The sequence below is a fragment of the Carcharhinus amblyrhynchos genome, chromosome 12, assembly GCF_965287045.1.
Source record: "Carcharhinus amblyrhynchos chromosome 12, sCarAmb.v2.hapA, whole genome shotgun sequence".
In the NCBI taxonomy this organism is placed as follows: Eukaryota; Metazoa; Chordata; class Chondrichthyes; order Carcharhiniformes; family Carcharhinidae; genus Carcharhinus; species Carcharhinus amblyrhynchos.
In genome coordinates, this window is record NC_137335.1 from 88,390,243 (window position 1) to 88,412,294 (window position 22,052).

The window sequence follows — 22,052 nt, forward strand, 5'->3', positions numbered from 1 at the left end:
AAAAGCAGGGAGGTCTTGCTGCAACTGTACAGGGTACTGGTGAGGCTGCAGCTGGAGTACTGTGTGCAGTTTTGGTCGCCGCACTTGCGCAAGGATATTTTGGCCTTGGAGGGAGTGCAGAGGAGGTTCACTAGGCTGATACCGGAGATGAGGGGGTTGGACTATGAAGAGAGACTGAATAGACTGGGTCTGTACTCATTGGAGTTTGGAAGGATGAGGGGGGATCTTATAGAGACATATAAGATGATGAAGGGGATGGATAGGGTAGAGGTAGAGAGATTCTTCCCGCTCAGAAAGGACAGCAGGACTAGAGGGCACAGCCTCAAGATAAGGGGAGGGGAGCAGTTTAGATCGGAGTTGAGGAGGAACTTCTTCACTCAAAGAGTGGTGAATCTCTGGAATTCTCTGCCCATTGAAGTGGTGGAGGCTACCTCACTAAATATATTTAAGTCACGGGTAGATAGGTTTTTGATAGACAGGGGAATTAAGGGTTATGGGGAGAAAGCGGGAAAGTGGAACTGAGCCACGACAGATCAGCCATGATCTTATTGAATGGCGGGGCAGGCTCGAAGGGCTAGATGGCCTACTCCTGCTCCTATTTCTTATGTTCTTATGTTCCAGCAATTACTGACTTGTCAGTTTAACATCAATGGGGGTGAAACTTTCTAGCAACAATTTTTTGGGATAGAATTAGTAGTCACATTGAAACAAACGTTTTAATTACAAAGAACCCGCATGGATTTCTAAAGGGAAAACCATGCTTCATCATCTTGCTAGAGTTATTTGAGGAAGTAACAGAGAGGGTTGATGAGGGTAATGCTGTAGTTGTGACGTACATGGATGTTCAAAAGTTATTCGAGACAGCGCCACACAACAGATTTGTGGGAAAAATGATAGCTTATGGAATAAAAATGACAGTGGCACTGTGGACCAGAATCTTCTGACCATTCAAACCAGCAGCATTTTCCCATCCCAGTGAATGAGATCCTCTCTGTCTTCACTGCAGTGGAAATGTGGCAACAGCAGGTGGTAAAACTGCACCCTTGGACTTCAAATCAGTTGAATAATCGGAAATTATAGGAAAGTGAGTAATGGACAACGGATATTTTTCAGGCTGGAGGAAGGTTTGTCGTGGAGTTCCCCAGGGGTCAGTTTTGGGACCCTTGCCTTCCCTGATATATATTCATCATCTAGATTTCGGTGTGCAAGGGACAATTTCAAAGTTTGCAGCTTGTCACAACCTTGGAGATATTATAAACTGTGAAGCAGACGGTGTAGAACTTCAAAAAGACATAAGATTTTTTTATTAGTCACAAGTAGACTTACATTTACACTGTAAAGAAGTTATTGTGAAAATCCCCCAGTTGCCACATTCCGGCACCTGTTCGAATACACTGAGGGAGAATTTAGCATGGCCTGTTCACCTAACCAGCACATCTTTGGACTGTGGGTGGAAACCAGAGCACCCGGAGGAAACCCAAGCAGACACAAGAGAATGTGCAGACTCGGTACCGACAGTGACCTGAGCTGGGAATCAAACCCTGGACCCTGGTGCTGTGAGGCAGCAGTGCTAAGCATTGTGCCACACACAGACAAGTTGGTGGAGTGGCAGATGAAGTTCAATGCAGAGAAATGTGAAGTGATGCATTTTGGTTGGAAGAACAGGAAGAAACAATATAAAATCAGGGTTAAAAGTCTTAAGGGTGCAGGAGCAGAAATATCTGGGTGCAGAGATCATTGCAGGTTGCAGGACAGTAGAGAGAGCAATTAATAAAGTACATAGTATTCTGGCTTTATTAATAAGGGCACAGAGTGCAGGAGCAAGGAGGTTATTCTGAACTTACACAAGACACTAGTTAGACCTCAGGTGGAATATTATATACAGTTCTGGGTGCTGCGCTGTAGGAAGGATGTGAATGTGTTGGAGAGAGCACAGAAAAGGTTTACAAGAATGAATCCAGGAATGAGAAACCTCAGTTACGAGGAAAGATTGGAGAGGTTGGGACTGTTCTCCATCGAGAGAGGAAGGCTGAGTGGAGGTTTGATAGCGATGCTCAAATTCATGAGGGGCTGGACAGAGTAAATTGGGAGAAACTGTTCCTGCTCGTACAAGAACAAGAGGGCACAGATTTAAGGTGATTTGCTGAAGAAACAAACAGGATGTGAGAGAAACCATTTTCACCCAGTGAGTGATCCAGGGTCTGGAATGTTCTGCCTGTGTGATGGCAGAATGTGAGGCAGGGTGTGAGGAATCCTGCCTCCACCACCCTCCCAGGCAGCGCACTCTCGACCGTCATCACCCTCTGAGAAAAAAGGTTTTTCTCAAATTCCCCCTAAACCTCCCTCTGCTCATTTTTAACTTGTGTCCCTCGTAACTGACCCTTCAACTAAGGGGAGCAGCTGCTCCCTATCCATCCTGTCCATGCCCCTCATAATCTTGTGCTTATGACTGGGATTAAGTGTCTAATTTACTATTGTCTTTCTCTCTGCTTTCAGTGCCTACTATGATTGGCAGCGAGGAATCACCTTTATGCTGATGTTCATGTTTGTGGTGACGGTCTTTTACCAAGGTCGACAGGTAAGGCTGAAAACCTCCTGACTGCTCCCAGCATTCTCTGTATCTGTAGGGGCTGAGGGTCAGGTGAGGGTCTACAATATATGTAAGGCTGAGAGAGATTTTTAGTCCGTCAGGGAATCAAAATGTTTGGGGAAGTGGTGAGAAAAGGGAGCTGAGATTGTGTATTAGTCACAGTCACATTAAGTGTTGAACAGACTCAAGTGTCTGAGTGACCGATTCCTGTTCTTATTTCTAACTTCTTCTATTCCTGTTGATATTTTCTGATTGCTAACCTACTGGAAAATGATCCAATTCAATCCCCAGAACAAGATCCAGCCTGATTTCCGTCTTGGCTGGGAACAGATCGATCTAGAAAGTTCCCTTGTGAGGGAACTGATTTCCAAATTCAGGATATTTGAAGTTCCCCATTACCAGCACTTCAGGCATTTTCAATCTGGAGATTTACTAACATTGAATTTCTTTCTAATGAAGCTGTTTCTCTTTTGTGGATGACAGATTGAGGTGACGGCCCGGTTGGACTTCCTGTGGAGACTATTGGCCAGGCAGGAAATGGATGAGATGGCAGATCTACGAAAACACAATGAGAATCTACTGAACAACATGCTGCCCAGTCACGTCGCACAGCATTTCCTTGAAAAAGACCCAGATGATGATGTATGAAAATACTCCCAGTATAAAGTCAGCAGCAAGTATCAGCCTAAACTCTTAATCCCTGATACACACGGCACACTTCCACATTCCCAGGACAGGTACAGCACGGGGTTAGATACAGAGTAAAGCTCCCTCTACACTGTCCCCCATCAAACACTCCCAGGACAGGTACAGCACAGGGTTAGATACAGAGTAAAGCTCCCTCTACACTGTCCCCCCATCAAACACTCCCAGGACAGGTACAGCACGGGGTTAGATACAGAGTAAAGCTCCCTCTACACTGTCCCCCCATCAAACACTCCCAGGACAGCTACAGCACGGGGTTAGATACAGAGTAAAGCTCCCTCTACACTGTCCCCCCATCAAACACTCCCAGGACAGGTACAGCACGGGGTTAGATACAGAGTAAAGCTCCCTCTACACTGTCCCCCCATCAAACACTCCCAGGACAGGTACAGCACGGGGTTAGATACAGAGTAAAGCTCCCCCTGCACTGTCCCCATCAAACACTCCCAGGACAGGCACAGCACGGGGTTAGATACAGAGTAAAGCTCCCTCTACACTGTCCCCATCAAACACTCCCAGGACAGATACACCACAGGGTTAGATACAGAGTAAAGCTCCCTCTACACTGTCCCCCCGTCAAACACTCCCAGGACAGGTACAGCACGGGGTTAGATACAGAGTAAAGCTCCCTCTGCACTGTCCCCATCAAACACTCCGAGGACAGGTACAGCACGGGGTTAGATACAGAGTAAAGCTCCCTCTACACTGTCCCCCATCAAACACTCCCAGGACAGGTACAGCACAGGGTTAGATACAGAGTAAGGCTCCCTCTACACTGTCCCCATCAAACACTCCCAGGACAGATACACCACAGGGTTAGATACAGAGTAAAGCTCCCTCTACACTGTCCCCCATGAAACACTCCCAGGACAGGTACAGCACAGGGTTAGATACAGAGTAAAGCTCCCTCTACACTGTCCCCCCCATCAAACACTCCCAGGACAGGGACAGCACAGGGTTAGATACAGAGTAAAGCTCCCTCTACACTGTCCCCCCATCAAACACTCCCAGGACAGGTACAGCACGGGGTTAGATACAGAGTAAAGCTCCCTCTACACTGTCCCCCCATCAAACACTCCCAGCACAGGTACAGCACAAGGTTAGATACAGAGTAAAGCTCCCTCTGCACTGTCCCCATCAAACACTCCCAGGACAGGTACAGCACGGGGTTAGATACAGAGAAAAGCTCCCTCTACACTGTCCCCCATCAAACACTCCCAGGACAGGTACAGCACGGGGTTAGATACAGAGTAAAGCTCCCTCTACACTGTCCCCCATCAAACACTCCGAGGACAGGTACAGCACGGGGTTAGATACAGAGTAAAGCTCCCTCTACCCTATCCCCCCATCAAACACTCCCAGGACAGATACACCACAGGGTTAGATACAGAATAAAGCTCCCTCTACACTGTCCCCCATCAAACACTCCCAGGGCAGGTACAGCAAGGGGTCAGATACAGAGTAAAGCTCCCTCTACACTGTCCCCCATCAAACACTCCCAGGACAGGTACAGATGTCATGCCACTTCTGACATGGTGTCTATTTTCCTGAACTGAGAGTTCTCTACACGGTTCCTCCAGCATTCCACGCAGCCTCCCCAGCTGTTGTTAACAGGATGCCCAACGATGTCCTACCAATCTGCCCTAAGCACATCCTCTTCTCATTGGATGCTTAAGGTCTTCCTTGTCCTCACGTTTCACCCTTCCAGCCTTCAGAGGACCATCCACGCTGCTTAATTCATACATATTCCCCTGCCTTGCTGAATTTTGTCATTCCGATTCATCTTCTTGTCCACACGTCTATCCTTAACCTGCTGGAATGTTCCAGTTAAGCCCAACGCAAACTGAAAGAACCACACCTCATCTTCCGATTTGGCATATGAACTCTGAACTCCGTCTTAATCCCTTTTAAATGTGGTGTTTTGCCCCAACAACTTGTCACTTGTTCTGAAGATTTGCTTTCAAAGTGTACGCACCATTTTTAGTCTGTAACACATTTGCTATTTTATCTTTATGCCACTATTAGCAGCTTCTTTAGTCTTTAACACTATCATTAACTCTCCTGTGTCGTGTGCCCATGGCACCTATTTTCTAATCTCTACCCAGTCCTCATTGATTCCTGACCTATTTTACTCCACCTGCTTCACCCCCCCTCTCTTTAACAGTATAAAACCCATTACATTTCTCCCTCTCTCAGTTCTATAGAAGAATCACACAGACTCAAAACATCAACTCTGTTTCTCTCTGTACAGATGCAGCCAGACCTGCTGAACTTTTCCAGCATTTTCTGTTTTTATTATCCTAGTTTGTCCGAGCTCTTGACATTCCTGTCATCCCTCATCCCTGAAACTATTCCAATAAATCTCCACCAGAATTCGACACAATGGGTAGGATTTTACAGCCTTGCTCATCCGTAATCATAAGATCCAGCCTGGGACCAATGGACCTTTCTATGGTCCATCACTCACCCACTCTGATTGCTGTGGGAGACAGGATAGTAAAATTCCAGCTGAGGCCTAACTGGTATTTTATAAAGGTTTAACAGAACTTTCTTGCTTTTGTATTCATATTTATAAAGACAAGAAGCTCGTATATTCTTTTCGGGGTAAGTGTGAGGTCACCCATTTTGGTAAGAAAAGCAGCAAAATGGGCTATTATTTAAATGGTAAAAATTCCAGCGTGCTGCTGTGCAGAGGGACCTGGGCAACCTTGTGCATGAATCACAAAAAGCTGGGCACTGTAAGTAGTCCCACAACACCAGGTTAAAGTCCAACTGGTTTATTTGGTATTACGAGCTTTCAGAGTGCTGCTTCTTTATCAGGTCGGTGTGGCTAGCCTGGGACTCTAGCCTGTCCAATCCTGTGTTGTGGTATCTTTTATGGATCTCCTTAGATCCTATCTGGATTTCTTGTACAGGTCAAGGTCACCTCAGACCTGGACTTCAGCAAGCAGTGGATATCCCTGTTCATCCATGGTTTCCGGTTGGGGAACATTTGGATTTGCTCCTTTGGCACACAATCTTCTACATGCTTACTAATGAACTCAGTTACTGTAATGGTGTACCCGTTCAGGCTGGACGCAGAGTTTTTAAATACTGACCGGTCCACTGACTCCAAGCAGTCCCGTAGGAGATCACCCGATTCCTCAGGCCAACATTGCACGCCTTTCTCCCCCTTCAGGTTTTGTTTGTAAGCCGGAAGCAGGAGCACAGCCTGTGATCTGATTTACCAAAGTGTGGGTGGGCGATAGAGCAGTAGGCATGTTTGATATTTGTGTAGCAGTGGTCTAGGGGCCTCTGGTGGAGCAGGAGGCGTGTTGGTGGTAACTTGGAAGTATGCACTTGAGTTTGGCCTGATTGAAGTCCCCGGTCACGGTGAACAAGGCCTCGGGATGTTTGGTCTCAGGGCTATCCACTGGGTTGACTCACGAAGGATTATTGTGTTTATCCTGCTTTGCTTATTGAAGGAAGGAGTGACATTAACAATCCATCAGTCATAGAACCCTACAGTGCAGAAAGAGGCCCTTTGGCCCATCGAGTCTGCACCGAAAACAATCCCACGCAGGCCCTACCCCTATATCCCTACATATTTTATCCACTAATCCCTCTAACCTACACATCTCAGGACACTAACAGGCAATTCTATGGCATGGCCAATCAACGTAACCCACACATCTTTGGATGTTCTCCAGCGTCTCTCCCCTGTCCGTGGAGGATTGGAAGTTTGTGGTTTGAATCTTCACAATTTATTCCCTCATCAATAACCAAGCAGCCCATGTTCCTATAAAGTGATTTGTCCACTTCCAGCAGTTACTTTTTGAAATAACCAGGGTCTGGATTTAATGGTATCTTTTTGGCAGAGAGGAATACATCAAATATGACCAGGGGCGAGTGCACCATTCCCCCAAACTCCCACCCAACCAAACATCCTCCCACCTACCCTCCCTCCCTCCACACTCCCACCCACCAAACATCCACCCCCAACCCTCTCCCCACCCTTCCACCCACCTTCCACCCTCCCAAACTCCCACCCACCACAGCGAAAAGCATTGTTTCTTGTGTGCTATACAGACAAAGCATACCATTCATAGTGTACAGAGGGGAGAAGGAAAGGAGAAGCTGCAGAATGTAGCGTTACAGTCATGTCAAAGGTGTAGAGAAAGATTAGCTAAATAAGGTTTTTATTAATTAATATTAATGTTAATTGAGCTTGTAAACAAGCCAGTTGAACTGATAATGAAGCTGTGTAAACTGTAACTCGGGGTGGTTTAGGCAGCCTTACTTTAACTGCTGGAGTCTCCAGCGCTGCTTCAGGAACCTCACTGTTCACTTTGCAATATTTTTTTGAAATTTCATTTCAGGGTACAACCTGAGGAGTCATACATACAAACATCGAAGATAGGAGCAGGAATAGGCCATAGAAAGACAGAAAATAGGTGCAGGAGTGGCCCTTCGAGCCTACACTACCATTCAATGTGACCATGGTTGATCATAGAACATAGAACATAGAACACTACGGCACAAACAGGCCCTTCGGCCCACAAGTTGCGCCAATCATATCCCTACCTACCAGGCCTGTCTATAACCCTCAATCCCATTAAATCCCATGTACTCATCCAGAAGTCTCTTAAAAGACCCCAGCGAGTTTGCCTCTACCACCACCGACGGCAGCCGATTTCACTCACTCACCACCCTCTGAGTGAAAAAATCATGTACTGTCAGTGTCCCACTCCCACTTTCTCTCCATCCCCCTTGATCCCTTTAGCCACAAGGGCCGTGTCCAGCTCCCTCTTGAACATTTCTAACAAACCGGCTCCAACAGCTTTCTGTGGGAAAGAATTCCACAGGTTCACAACTCTCTGGGTGAAGGAGTTCTTCCCCATCTCAGTCCTGAATGGCTTACCCCTTATTCTTAGATTGTGACCCCTAGTTTTGGACTTTCCCAACATCGGGAATGTTCTTCCCACATCCAGCCTGTCCAGTCCCATCAGGATTTTTATGTTTGTACAAGACCCTCTCTCATTCTTCTAAATTCCAGTGAGTACAAGCCCAATGGATCCAATCTCTCTTCATATGTCAGTCCTGCCATTCCAGGAATCAGTCTGGTGAGCCTTCGCCGGACTCACTCAATACCAAGAATATCCTTCCTCAGACCAGGAGACCAAAACTGCACACAATACTCAAGGTCTGGCCTCACCGAGGCAGAAAGGCATCCTTACTCATATACTCAAATCCTCTTGCTATGAAGGCCAGCATGCCTTTAGCTTTCCTCACCGCCTGCTGTACCTATGTGCCAACCTTCAGCGACTGTTTCACCATGACACCAGGTCACGTTGCACTTCTCCTTTTCTTTAACTGCCACCATTCAGCCAGTAACCTTGCTTCCTGTTTTTGCCATCAAAGTGAAAAGCTTCACATTTATCCACATCATACTGTATTTACCTACTATTTGCCCGCTCAGCCAGCCTGTCCATGTCACCCTGCAGCATCTTAGCATCCTCCTCTCAGCACACACTGCCACCAAGCTTAGTGTTGTCTGCAAATTTGGAGATATTGCATTCAATTCCTTTGTTCAAATTATGAATGTACATTGTGAACAACTGGGGTTCCAGCAGTGAACCCTGTGGTACCCCACTGGTCACTTCCACTCTGAAAAGGACATGTTTATTCCCACTTTCTGCTCCCTGTCTGCCAACCAGTTCTCTATTCACATCAATACATTACCCCCAATACCATGAGCTCTTATTTTACTCACTAACCTCTTGTGCGGGTGCTTGTCAAGAGCCTTATGAAAGATCAGTTCATCCCTGTCCACTCCACCGGTAACCCTCAAAAAATTCCAGAAGATTTATCAAGCACGATTTCCCTTTAGTGAATCCATGCTGACTTGAACTGATCCTGTCACCACTTTCCAAATGCTCAGTTGTTGTATCCTGCTCCACCATTCATTCCGATCATGGTTGATTATTCAACTCAAAAACCTGTTCCCCGTTCAGCCCAGGTGCGATATCTCACTGCTCCTCAAGGTGATCCTCCCCGCTCGCTGTTCTAATTATTTTAGTGTCGGATTAGTGTGCTCTGTGCCGGACATTCAGCCCCCAGCGCAACTCCCAGCCCCTGATATCCAGTACAGAGCTGCATACTTTATTTAAATAAGGTTTTCAGTGACATTTCAATGTAACTCATGGTCCCCGGATCGAAATCTCCGGGTCCGCTAACCTCTCCTCCAGGCTCTGGGAGTTGGGGTGGAAGTGGGGGGTTGGCAGTGTTGGGTGGGGGGGGGGGGGGGGGGCGATCTGGGATTGCAGGAGAGTGGTGGGTTCAGGACTGTCAGCTGGTGGGGGGGGGGGGCACGGTTGGAGATCAGCGGTGGAATGGTGGTGGGAGATTGGGGTGTGAAGGGGAGAGGTGCAGTCGAGACTGGACCTAGGAATGCATGGGGGGGGGGTGCCAGTGATCACGCCATTGGGGGTGGGGGGTGAGGGCTGGCGTTGTGAGGGTCATGGGGGGAGTCTGGCAGACAGGGGTCACTGCGCACGCATCAATCTCGGCGCTGACAGATCGGCGCATGCGCAATGGCCCACTCAGCTCTGCCGGCCTCTCCAGCAGGATTAAACCCGCTAGTGGACTCTGCAGTGCACAGAGTGTGGGAGATACATTTTCAAATTCCTGCTGGAAAAACGCGTGAATTACTTCAGTTTTCACGCAAATTCAACACTCAGAATTTTTTTGGGAGAATTCCAGCCACAATATTTTGGTTTCAACTGCTTCCTGTGGGAATGAATTCCACAGGCTCACCACTCTCTGGGTGAAGAAATGTCTCCTCATCTCCGTCCTAAATGATCTACCCTGAATCCTCAGACTGTGACCCCTGGTTCTGGACTCCCCCACCATCGGGAATATCCTCCCTGCATCTACCCTGTCTGGACCTATTGGAATTTTATAAGTTTCAATGAGATTCCTCCTCATTCTTTAAGGTCCAGCGAAAACAATCCTAACTTAATCAATCTCTCCTCATTCATCATTCCCACCATCCCTGGAATCAGCCTGGTAAACCTTCACTGCACTCCCTCGAGAGCAAGATCATCCTACCTTGGATAAGGAGACCAAAACTGCTCACAATACTCTCGGTGTGGTCTCACCAAGAACCCTGTATAATTGCAGCAACACATCCCTGCTCCTGTACTCAAAACCTCTCGCTATGAAGGCCAACACACCATTTACCTTCTTTACCGCCTGCTGAACCTGCACGCTTACCGTCAGTGACTGGTGTATGAGGATCTCGCTGTACGTTAATATTAACCTCACTATCTGTTAATTACTACCCTGTTGTGTTTTAATATGAAGCAGATGAACTTTAATGAATCTCTGACCATTCAGATCATGCTGTTGTTGATTATTTGATCCGACATTCTGTCTCTTTGTGCTGTTTTTAGGAGCTGTTCTGCGAATCACATGAGAATGTCGGAGTGCTGTTTGCTTCAATCCCAGAATTTACTGCGTTTTACTCACAGGCTGAGGGAAATCAGCAGGGAATCGAGTGCCTACAGCTGCTGAATGAGATCATTGCTGACTTTGATGATGTAAGTCCTTGCTTGAATATGAAGTGTTGCTCGGACAGTGTAGACAGACAGTGTTTAAAGGCTCTGTGCTGTATCTGTTTCTCTGGAAATCTCTGGAATAACTCGGTGAATAATTACTCTCCCTGCAGTCTCCACATAGCATCATGGTCTTTATGTTAACATTCACTACATTCAAGGTATTTGGACTGTTTTATTTTTGCATTTGGACTTGGGCATCATTGGCCAGGCCAGCAATTATTGCCCAATTTTAATTACCCTTAAGAAGGTGATGGTACTTTGTTTTTCCTCAACTGCTTGAGGAACTGTGATCTTGGCTAGTCCACCCATTGCGTTGCTGAGATGGTTTTCTGCTGCTTCACCAGCCTATCCCTGAACCCACAGCTCGAACCAGCTTCTGGCCTCTCGTGTCCTTTCACCTCCTGCTTCCTTGATCTTACTCCCATAAACCGCGAGGCACACACCTTCCCTCGCTGGCCCCCATGTTAACTGAGATAGTGAATGTCTTCCTTACCTGAGGTACTAGCCCCTCTCCCATTCAAATCTGCCACAAGAATCTCTCTCTCCCCAAAAGATATCCTGACTCTTTCTGTCCTTGCAAAGTAAACACCCACCTCCAGTTCCCCTTTCCTCCTCAGAGTTCCTACACATGCTGATGCTTTCCAAGGCCAGGCCCATCATTTCCACATTGCCATGGGTCAGGCTCTTGGGACTTGCCTCTCATGTCTCTTCTCTTGGTCTTGAACCGGTTTGCGGAGGGTGACACGGTTTAATGGTGAGGCAGGAAACTTTATCCTGTTCAAGCTTCACAGCAGCTCAGAGTCCGGTTAATGTAGATTCCGTGGTTGGCTTTAGCTGTTGCAATGTAAATTTGTTTGACTCTCGTGTTTAACTTTCTCCTGATGACTATTTTACCTGAGGCTGGACTTTGATCCGATTGTTTTACTTTGTCCCTTAATCTGATTCTGAGCAAAATGTTCAGACTTGATATTTACTCTCCTGTAGACCTGAAGAGAAAGATTGTCTTAGAGCAGAAGGAGCTGAGACTTCACTTTACTGAGAGAGGGAGACTGTCACCGTACGGTGATTATACACTCACACTTAATAAAAACTCTCTTTCTAATGCGATTAATGACAACATTGATTCATTAACTATAATTCAACTGAGATTCATTACTTTTACAGTCTGTTCAGGACTGATCAACACAATAATTCGGTTACATCATGTATTGTTGCAATAAGAGATGTGCTGTCAAAGTTTTTCACTTTGCACTCATCAGAAACATGCATGAATACCAAATTTAAAATAAAGCGTCAATTATATGGCAAGACTAGTGGTGCTCATTGGTTGGTAAGTGGTCTCTGGTTGAGACATTGTGATGCACAATGCTACATGGAAGAGTTATCCCTAAAACTTTAACTTAAAGTGAAGAAAGGCAGTTTTTAAGCCTGATTTCTAAGTTGTTGCAAGGGGGAAAGCAGCAGGGAGCAGGTGTACCCCACACTTCAGTTCCATTTAAGAAGGTTCAAACCTTGGACTCATTGTTTCTGTTTCTGGAAGACAGGCCCTGAGTCTGGGGGGATTTTTAGAACAGGTCACTGACTGGGTGCGGAGGAGGAGTGATTTAGAACATGACCCTGACAATGGGGGTGGTGATGATTTTCTAGAACAGCACTCTGACTGAGTGTGGAAGACAGAGGGGTTCCAGAACAGGACCCTGGTATTGGAGAGGGGGTGGGGGTGGTTTTCTACAACATGACCCTGATTGTGGGGTAGAGGGGACAGTTTCTAGAACAGAACCCTTGGCAGTGGGGGTGGTGGTGATTTTCTAGAACAGCACTCAGACTGAGTGTGGAGGATGGAAGGGGTTCTAGAACAGGACCCTGATTGTGTTTGTGTGTGTGTGTGTGTGTTTGTGTGTGTGTGTGGGGGGTGGGGGGGTGGGGGTGGGGGGTGGGTGGGTGGGTTCTAGAACAGGACCCTGATCGCTGTGGGTGGGGAGGTCGTGGTTCTAGAACAGGACCCTGGTGGCGGTGCTGGTGGTTTTCGAGAGGACAGGACTCTGACTATGGGCTGTGATTTTCCACCTTTCCCATTGGTGGGTTCTCCAGAACCCACTAAAGGCAATCTCCCCATGGTGGGTTCTGCCTAGGGGTGACAGGTCAGGCAAACCTTGCAAAATGCCACAGACATCGGCGGGACTGGAAGATCCCGTTAGCGGCCAATGGTGAACCACCTACGTCTCCAGAAAACATATTGGGGGAGGGGCCTGGAAGACCCCACCCCGTGAATATATGTAACTCCTGTCAGTGTGAGTCCCATTGCAAGTGATTAGAGTGAATAATGTATAATAATGGTTATGTTGAACAGGCCCGCTTACAGCCCTAACTGATTCTCACTATGTCCTTTTGCCCATTACCCTCACTGACATCCATTCTGGCCGCAATTAAAATGTACAATTTAACATTTTAACATTCTTATTCACCATTGGCCTTCCCTCTCTCAGTCTGTGTCACCGCTGTCTCAGGTTCTCTGGATTGCTTCAAATTTCACATGTTGACCTTTCTTTTGCTCCACCGTTGATAACCACGACCTTTAGCCCCTCATTCTGCACTGTGCTGTGTTCCTCCCTTTGTTTGTTTCAAACTTTCCTCAATGTCCACATCTCCTTCCATGGACAGAATTCTCCCAAAAAGCTGTCATAATGGTGAGAAGAGTGGAGTGATTGGTGCTGGTCTCTCAGGGCAGCTCCACACCACCATCCTCCCACACTTCTTTGGAGAGTAGGGAGGTTTTCGCCAGTACTGGGGGCAGGACCTAAACATGGTCCGCTGGTGAGCCTGATTTCAGAGTGCTTGGGCACTGTTCCGTACGGCTGCTCCGATTTCAGAGTGCACTGGGAGATCCCCCTCCCTTCCCCCGTGGATGTTGGGACAGCCCCCCCAACAATTCCCCACCGGTGGCATGTTCCCCACCTGCTCCTCATCGCGGGACATCAGCACTGGGGCCCTCCTAATTGGTTGCCCTGTCTGACGCCCATCAAGACTGTCTTTATGATCCACCCCCAATAACCTCCCCGTTATGGCCCTCACTCAGGCCCCACACCCTTGGCACTGCCGCTGGCACCACTGGGTTGGCCAGGCTGTCCGATGGGCACTGCCCAGCCCTGTCCCTGACCACCCGGGAGCTTCAGCGGCCTCCAAGTCCCTGGCGTGTCCATTGTCCCAGGTCTCCGCTAGTGGCCCAGAGGCTGGTGAGTTCCGTGCGCTGGGATTTGAAAGGGTTTAAATTGGCCTTGTGCCCTTGTTGGGTGTGAGCTGCCTCAGGCCGTTAGGGAGGGTCTGGGAGAATTGCAGACTGTTCAGGGCTAGGGATGAAATGGAGTTTTAGGCCAGTACACTATCCTCCGGGACTGAGGCGATCCGCTATGGAGAGATCGGAGAATCACCTCATGTCTCTGTAAACATCACTGAGAATGTTCCTCTAAGTTAAGGCTGCTTTCGAAACAAGATATTGCACTCAAGTGAAGCTAAATCGATTCTCCTTTCCTCGTCTCTTTGTTTAGCTGTTGGGTGATGCACGCTTTGAAAATATTGAAAAGATCAAGACCATTGGGAGTACATACATGGCAGTATCTGGACTGACTTCAGGCCATCAGGTATATCTGCCCTTACATGTTAGATCTTTGATAGCGTTTGTCTGGTAAGGTACATATTTGAGATAACACATTCCTTGTAGTCACTGTTTCGTAGCACATTTGCCCCGACTTGCATTCCGGCACTTTGTAATCCCAGAGAATAATACTTACAAAGAACAAAGAACAACAAAGAACAACACAGCACGGGAAACAGGCCCTTCGGCCCAACGAGCCCGCGCCGCCGTCCCCCTATCTCAGTGACCTATTCATGATTTTAGTCTACACCTAACGTGCCAGGATCAGGGAGGTCCAATTTAGGGACAATTTAGTACCCAATCAATCAGCCTAAAAGCACATCTTTGGGATGTGGGAGGAAACCGGAGCACCCGGAGGAAACCCACGCAACCACGGGGAGAACGTGCAAACTCCCACAGACACAGGCCCAAATCCATGTGTCCGCACAGTAACAGAGATAGTCTCTGAGCTGTCATGTTGCCCTCAAGACGGTCCAGTTTAAGCACACTAACGACATGAAGCAATAGGCAACTCCCGAAGCAACGTCCAAGAGCAGCCCACTACAACCTGCCGCATGCATGCCCCTTGCTGGACTTAAATGCCTGTGGAGACAAAAAAATTCATTATTAAACAGGCAAAGACTAACATCCCTGAGGCAAAACGTATTCCCAAGCCTACAATGTTTAGTAAGGCCTACTATACCCCCTATATGTAGCCCGCTCATATGGCTGTCTAAGTGACTCTTAAACAACCCTAGCGTGCCTGCTTCCACCACCTTACTCGGCAGTGCATTCCACACCCCCACTACCCTTTGTGTGAAAAACTGCCCTCTAATATTTGTCTTATACCTAGCCCCCCTCACCCTAAGCCCGTGACCCCTCGTTCTATCCATTTCTAATAGCGGAAAAAGCTTACCACCATTTACTCTATCTATCCCCTTCATAATCTTATAAACCTCTATTAGATCCCCCCTCAGCCGACGTCTCTCAAGGGAAAACAGCCCAAGTTCATTCAATCTTTCCTCGTAAGACAGCCCTTCCATACCAGGCAACATCCTGGTAAATCTCCTCTGTACTCTCTCCAGGATCTCTACATCCTTCCGGTAGTACGGCGACCAGAACTGGACGCAGTACTCCAAGTGAGGCCTAACCAACGTTCTATACAACTGCAACATCAGACTCCTACTCTTATATTCTATACCTCTTCCTATGAAGGCTAACATACCATACGCTTTCCTCATCACATTCTGCACCTGCACCGACACCTTCAGGGACTTGTGCACTTGCACCCCCAGGTCTCTCTGCGTATCTATACTCCGGATAGTTCTACCTTTTATCGTATAACTCCCCTCCACATTATTCCGGCCAAAATGCATCACCTCGCATTTCTCCGGATTAAATTCCATTTGCCATCTATCTGCCCAATCTACCAGCCTGTCTATGTCCTGTTGCATTGCCAGGCACTGCTCCTCAGTACCTGCCAATCCAACCATCTTAGTGTCATCAGCAAATTTGCTGATCACACCACCTACCCCCTCTTCCAAGTCATTAATATATACCACAAATAGAAGAGGTCCAAGTACCGAGCCCTGCGGCACACCACTGGTGACAGGCCTCCAATTGGAAAAGGAGCCTTCCACTACTACTCGCTGTCTCCTCCTCCCAAGCCAGTTCTCCACCCATCTACATACCTGGCCTTGTATCCCATGAGCCTTCACCTTTTCTATCAGCCTACCATGAGGGACCTTGTCAAACGCCTTACTGAAATCCATATAGACGACATCAACGGCTTGTCCTTCGTCAACCGTTTTTGTCACCTCTTCAAAAAATTCCAATAGATTCGTAAGGCACGACCTCCCTGTAACGAAGCCATGCTGCGTATCCCTGATCAGATTGCAGCGCTCCAGATGTTCATACATCCTATCCTTGAGGATCCTCTCCATTAGCTTGCCTATAACTGAAGTCAAGCTCACCGGCCTATAATTCCCTGGGTTATCCCTCTGACCCTTCTTAAACAACGGTACTACATTTGCAATGTGCCAATCCTCTGGGACCTCACCTGTGTCCAAAGAAGAGACAAAGATTTGCGTCAGAGGCCCAGCAATTTCATCCCTCACCTCCCTTAGCAGCCTGGGATAGATGCCATCAGGCCCCGGAGATTTATCCATCTTTATACTGTCTAAAAGTCCCAACACCTCTTCCCTCGTGATGACTTTATCCCTCAACGGATCCTCAAACTCCTCAAGCACAGCACCAGACATCCGGCCCCTCTCCTGCGTGAATACCGACGCAAAGTATTCATTCAGGATCTCCCCCATTCCCCCAGGCTCCAAGCATAGTTCCCCTCCTCTGTCCCTGAGAGGACCAATCTTCCCTCTAACCATCCTTTTATTTCTAACATAGGAGTAAAATGCCTTAGGATTTTCTTTAATCCTACCCGCCAAAGCCATTTCGTGGCCCCTTTTTGCCTTTCTGATGCCCCTTTTAAGTTCTCTCCTACATTCTCTGTATTCTTCTAACGCTATCTCTGTCCTCAAATGCCTAGATCTAATGTACGCCTCCCTCTTCCTCCTGACCAGGTCCTCAATATCCCTAGTTACCCACGGCTCTCTAATCCTACCCTTCCCATCCTTCCTCTTGACCGGCACGTGCCTTTCCTGCAAAGATTTTAGTTTTCCCTTGAGAGACTCCCACATACCCAGCGTCGACCTGCCATCAAACAGCTTACCCCAGTCCGTATCTTTAAGATCCTGTCTAATCCGGTTGTATCTAGCCCTCCCCCAGTTTAACACCCTCCCCTTAGGACGGGCTTCATCTTTATCCATTAATATCTTAAACCAGACAGAGTTGTGGTCACTGTTAGCCACCTGCTCTCCTACTTCAACGTCAACCACCTGCCCAGGCTCATTCCCCAGAACCAAGTCCAGTATAGCCCCCTCTCTGGTTGGGCTATCCACATACTGCTCCAGGGATCCTTCCATTACACACTGTACAAATTCCTCCCCGTCAGCACCCTCTGATCTCGGCACCTTCCAGTCTACCCCGGGGAGATTAAAATCTTCCACTACCACCACCCTATTCTTCCTGCACTTATCTAGAATGTCCCTGCTTATCCCTTCTTCCACAGCCCTCGGGCTGTTGGGCGGTCTGTAGTACACACCCAACATAGTAACATCTCCCTTCCTATTCCTCAACTCCACCCATAGCGACTCGATTCCTATATCCTCTATACCTCCCTCCCTCTGCACTGCTATGATGCAATCCTTAACTAACAACGCCACTCCCCCACCTCTCAGTGACCCACCCCTATCACGCCTGAAGCACTTATACCCGGGAACATTCAACTGCCAGTCCTGCCCTTCCTTTAACCAAGTCTCTGTCACCGCCACCACTTCCAACTTCCTTTCGAACATTATTGCCTTCAGTTCATCTGTTTTGCCAGTCACACTCCTAGCATTGAAACACATGCACCGAAGACCCTCAGAAACAATCCGATCCTTCTTCCTACCCTCCGGGCTTACCCTATCCCCAATCCCAGTTCCGTCCACATCCCCACCCCCCCTCCATATTAGTTTAAACCCTGCCGAAACACTCCAGCTAACCTTCCAGCTAAGATATGCACACCCTTCCCAGTTAACTGTACCCCATCCCTCTTATATATTTGCCCCTCTTTCATAAAGACTTCCCAATGGTCTACGAATCTAAAACCCTCTGCCCTACACCAATCCTTCAACCACGCATTGAGTTGGAGTATCTCATTATTTCTAGCCCTGCTAGCCCCAGGCACCGGCAGCAGCCCAGAGAACGCCACCCTGGAGGCCCTACATTTCAGCCTAGCCCCCAACTCCCTGAACTGCCTACGTATGTCCCCCCTGCACTTTGTTCCTACATCCTTCTCTCCTACGTGCACTATCACATCAGACTCAGTCCCTCCACCCTTCAAAATTCCCTCTACCCTTTCTGAAACATCCTGTACCCCTGCTCCAGGGAGGCAGACTACTTATACTCACATTACACCAGACCCAACAGTGTTAAGATTACTGAGAACAGTTCGACAGGAATTATAATCCTGACACATCAATAACTCTCAGATTTGCTACATTTAAACCATTCCTCAATCTAGTGCTGGGGACACAGCCTGACTTAAAGATATGGATGGTTTTATTCTGAGGGTTTAGGAGTCTGTGCAGGGAATGACATGGGCGACATGTACTTGTATGTGACGAACATTATTGTGGAACAATCTTAGCCCTGAATCAGCACAAAGCTGTTGATTTGAGTAACATAGAACATAGAACATAGAACATTACAGCGCAGAACAGGCCCTTCGGCCCACGATGTTGCGCCGACCAGTTACAAAACAATGACCCACTAACCTAAACCAATCCCTTCTCGTCCATAAACCTATCCACGGATCTCTTAAACGCCCCCAAACTAGGCGCATTTACAACTGCAGCAGGCAGGGCATTCCAATCCCTCACCACCCTCTGGGTAAAGAACCTACCCCTGACATCCGTCCTATAACTACCACCCCTTAATTTAAAGCCATGCCCCCTCGTGCTAGATTTCTCCATCAGAGGAAAAAGGCTATTACTATCCACCCTATCTAAACCTCTAATCATCTTATATGTTTCAATAAGATCCCCTCTTAGCCGCCTTCTTTCCAGCGAAAACAACCCCAAATCCCTCAGCCTCTCCTCATAGGACCTCCCCTCCATACCAGGCAACATCCTGGTAAACCTCCTCTGCACCCTCTCCAAAGCATCCACATCCTTCCTATAATGTGGGGACCAGAACTGCACACAGTACTCCAAGTGCGGCCGCACCAGAGTTGTGTACAGTTGCAACATGACGCTGCGACTCCTAAGTTCAATCCCCCTACCAATAAACGCCAAGACACCGTATGCCTTCTTAACAACCTTATCTACTTGACTCCCAACTTTCAGGGATCTATGTACACATACACCTAGATCCCTCTGCTCATCCACACTATTCAAAGTCCTCCCGTTAGCCCTATACTCGACACATCTGTTATTCCTACCAAAGTGAATTACCTCACACTTCTCCGCATTAAACTCCATCCGCCACCTCTCGGCCCAGCTCTGCAACCTGTCTAAGTCTTCCTGCAAACTATGACACCCTTCCTCACTATCTACCACACCTCCGACTTTGGTGTCATCAGCAAACTTACTAATCCACCCAACTATACCCTCATCCAGATCATTAATAAAAATTACAAACAGCAGTGGCCCCAAAACAGATCCCTGAGGCACACCACTCGAAACCGAACTCCATGATGAATATTTACCATCAACCACCACCCTCTGTCTCCTATCCGCTAGCCAATTCCTGATCCAATTTCCTAGATTACCCCCAATCCCATACATCTGCATTTTCTGCAGAAGCCTACCATGGTGAACCTTATCAAACGCCTTACTAAAATCCATATACACCACGTCCACTGCCTTACCCCCATCCACCTCTTTGGTCACTTTCTCAAAAAACTCAATAAGGTTAGTAAGGCACGACCTACCCGCCACAAAACTATGCTGACTATCTCCAATCAATTCTTTACTCTACAAATAACTATAAATCCTATCCCGAATAATTTTTTCTAAAACCTTGCCCACAACAGAAGTGAGACTCACCGGTCTATAATTCCCGGGGAAGTCTCTGTTCCCCTTCTTAAACAATGGGACAACATTCGCTGTCCTCCAATCTTCCGGTACTATACCAGAGACCAACGACGACCTGAAGATCAAAGCCAGAGGCTCTGCAATCACTTCTCTTGCCTCCCAGAGAATCCTGGGGTAAATCCCATCCGGACCAGGGGACTTATCTATTTTCAGACCCTCCAGAATATCCAGCACATCCCCCTTATCAACTGCAACACTGTCAATTCTACTCCCCTGCAATCCAGTGTCCTCCTCAGCTATATCCATGTCCCCTTGCGTGAACACCGAAGAGAAATATTGGTTCAATGCCTCTCCAATCTCCTCCGGTTCCACACATAACTTCCCTCTGCTGTCTATAACTGGCCCTAATCTTGCCCTAACCAACCTTCTGTTCTTAACATACCTATAGAACGCCTTAGGATTCTCCTTAACCCTATCAGCCAAAGTCTTCTCATGTCCTCTTTTAGCCCTTCTTAGCTCACTCTTCAACTCCCCCCTAGCCAATCTAAAGTTTTCTAGTGCACTACCCGAGCCCTCATGTCTCATCCGAACATAAGCCTCCTTTTTCCTCTTAACCAACGAAAAAACTTTTTTGGTGCACCACGGTTCCCTAGCCCTACCAATTCCTCCTTGCCTGACAGGGACATACGTATCACGGACTCGCAGTAGCTGCTCCTTGAAAAAACTCCACATTTCGGACGTTCCCAGCCCCTGTAATCTCCTAGTCCAACCTCTGCTTCCTAATTCTCTCCTAATAGCCTCATAATTACCCTTCCCCCAGCTAAAACTACTGACCCGAGGTTCATTCCTATCCCTTTCCATCACTAAGGTGAACGTAACCGAATTGTGGTCACTATCACCAAAATGCACACCAACTTCCAAGTCTAGCACCTGGTCTGGCTCATTTCCCAGCACCAAATCCAATATAGCCTTACCTCTAGTTGGCCTATCTACATACTGAGTCACAAAACCTTCCTGCACGCTTTGTACAAAAACTGACCCCTCTAACGAGCTAGAGCTATAACAATTCCAATCAATATTAGTAAAGTTAAAATCCCCCATAACAATTACCCTATTACTTTCACTCCTAACCAGGATCGTCTCCGCAATCCTTTCCTCAACCTCTCTAGAACTTTTAGGAGGTCTATAAAAGACTCCCAACAGGGTGACCTCTCCTCTCCTATTTCTAATCTCCGCCCATACTACCTCAACAGACAAGTCCTCATCAAACTTCCTCTCTGACACTGTGATACAGTCCCTGACCAATAAAGCTACCCCTCCCCCCCTCCTACCTCCTTCTCTACTCCGACTAAAACACTTGAACCCCGGGACCTGCAGCAACGGAATCAATGTGAGATGTACCCATCTCTCCTGACTCTTTGCATCAAAGATCCACACAGATAGTGGGCGCTATCTTACCACCCGTTCACGTCACACTCCCGCGGCAGTGAGGTTGGAGAATTTGGGAGCCAGGCAAATCTCTTCTGTTCAGTGTGGTGGGATCAGCGAATCCCGCTGGCATGAACAGTGGTAAGATCCCAGCCTGTGACATTAAAGGGAAGACACAGTAAAAAGTCTGACAACACCAGGTTTTAGTCCAACCGATTTATTTGATAGTAAACGCACAAGCTTTCGAGGTTTCCCTCTTCGTCAGGTGAATGGAGAGTTCTGGCCTCAGACAGAGCATATAAAGCACAGACAGTTTAGAGATTACTAATCTCTAGAGTTTAGAGATCTCTAATCTCTAAACTGTCTGTGCTTTATATGCTCTGTCCGAGGCCAGAACTCTCCATTCACCTGACGAAGAGGGAAACCTCGAAAGCTTGTGAATTTACTATCAAATAAATCAGTAG

General features: G+C 47.5%; 1 protein-coding gene across 1 annotated transcript in view; it reads left to right on the forward strand.

The window, feature by feature from the left end:
* LOC145351208 (adenylate cyclase type 8-like) overlaps positions 1-22,052 on the forward strand; it is a 135,895-nt gene that overhangs the window by 99,430 nt on the left and 14,413 nt on the right. The window contains exons 13-16 of the mRNA XM_080200910.1: positions 2,497-2,578; positions 3,074-3,232; positions 10,729-10,875; positions 14,439-14,531. Of these exons, the coding sequence (XP_080057036.1) occupies positions 2,497-2,578; positions 3,074-3,232; positions 10,729-10,875; positions 14,439-14,531 (481 nt within the window). The remainder of the gene's footprint in view (positions 1-2,496; positions 2,579-3,073; positions 3,233-10,728; positions 10,876-14,438; positions 14,532-22,052) is intronic.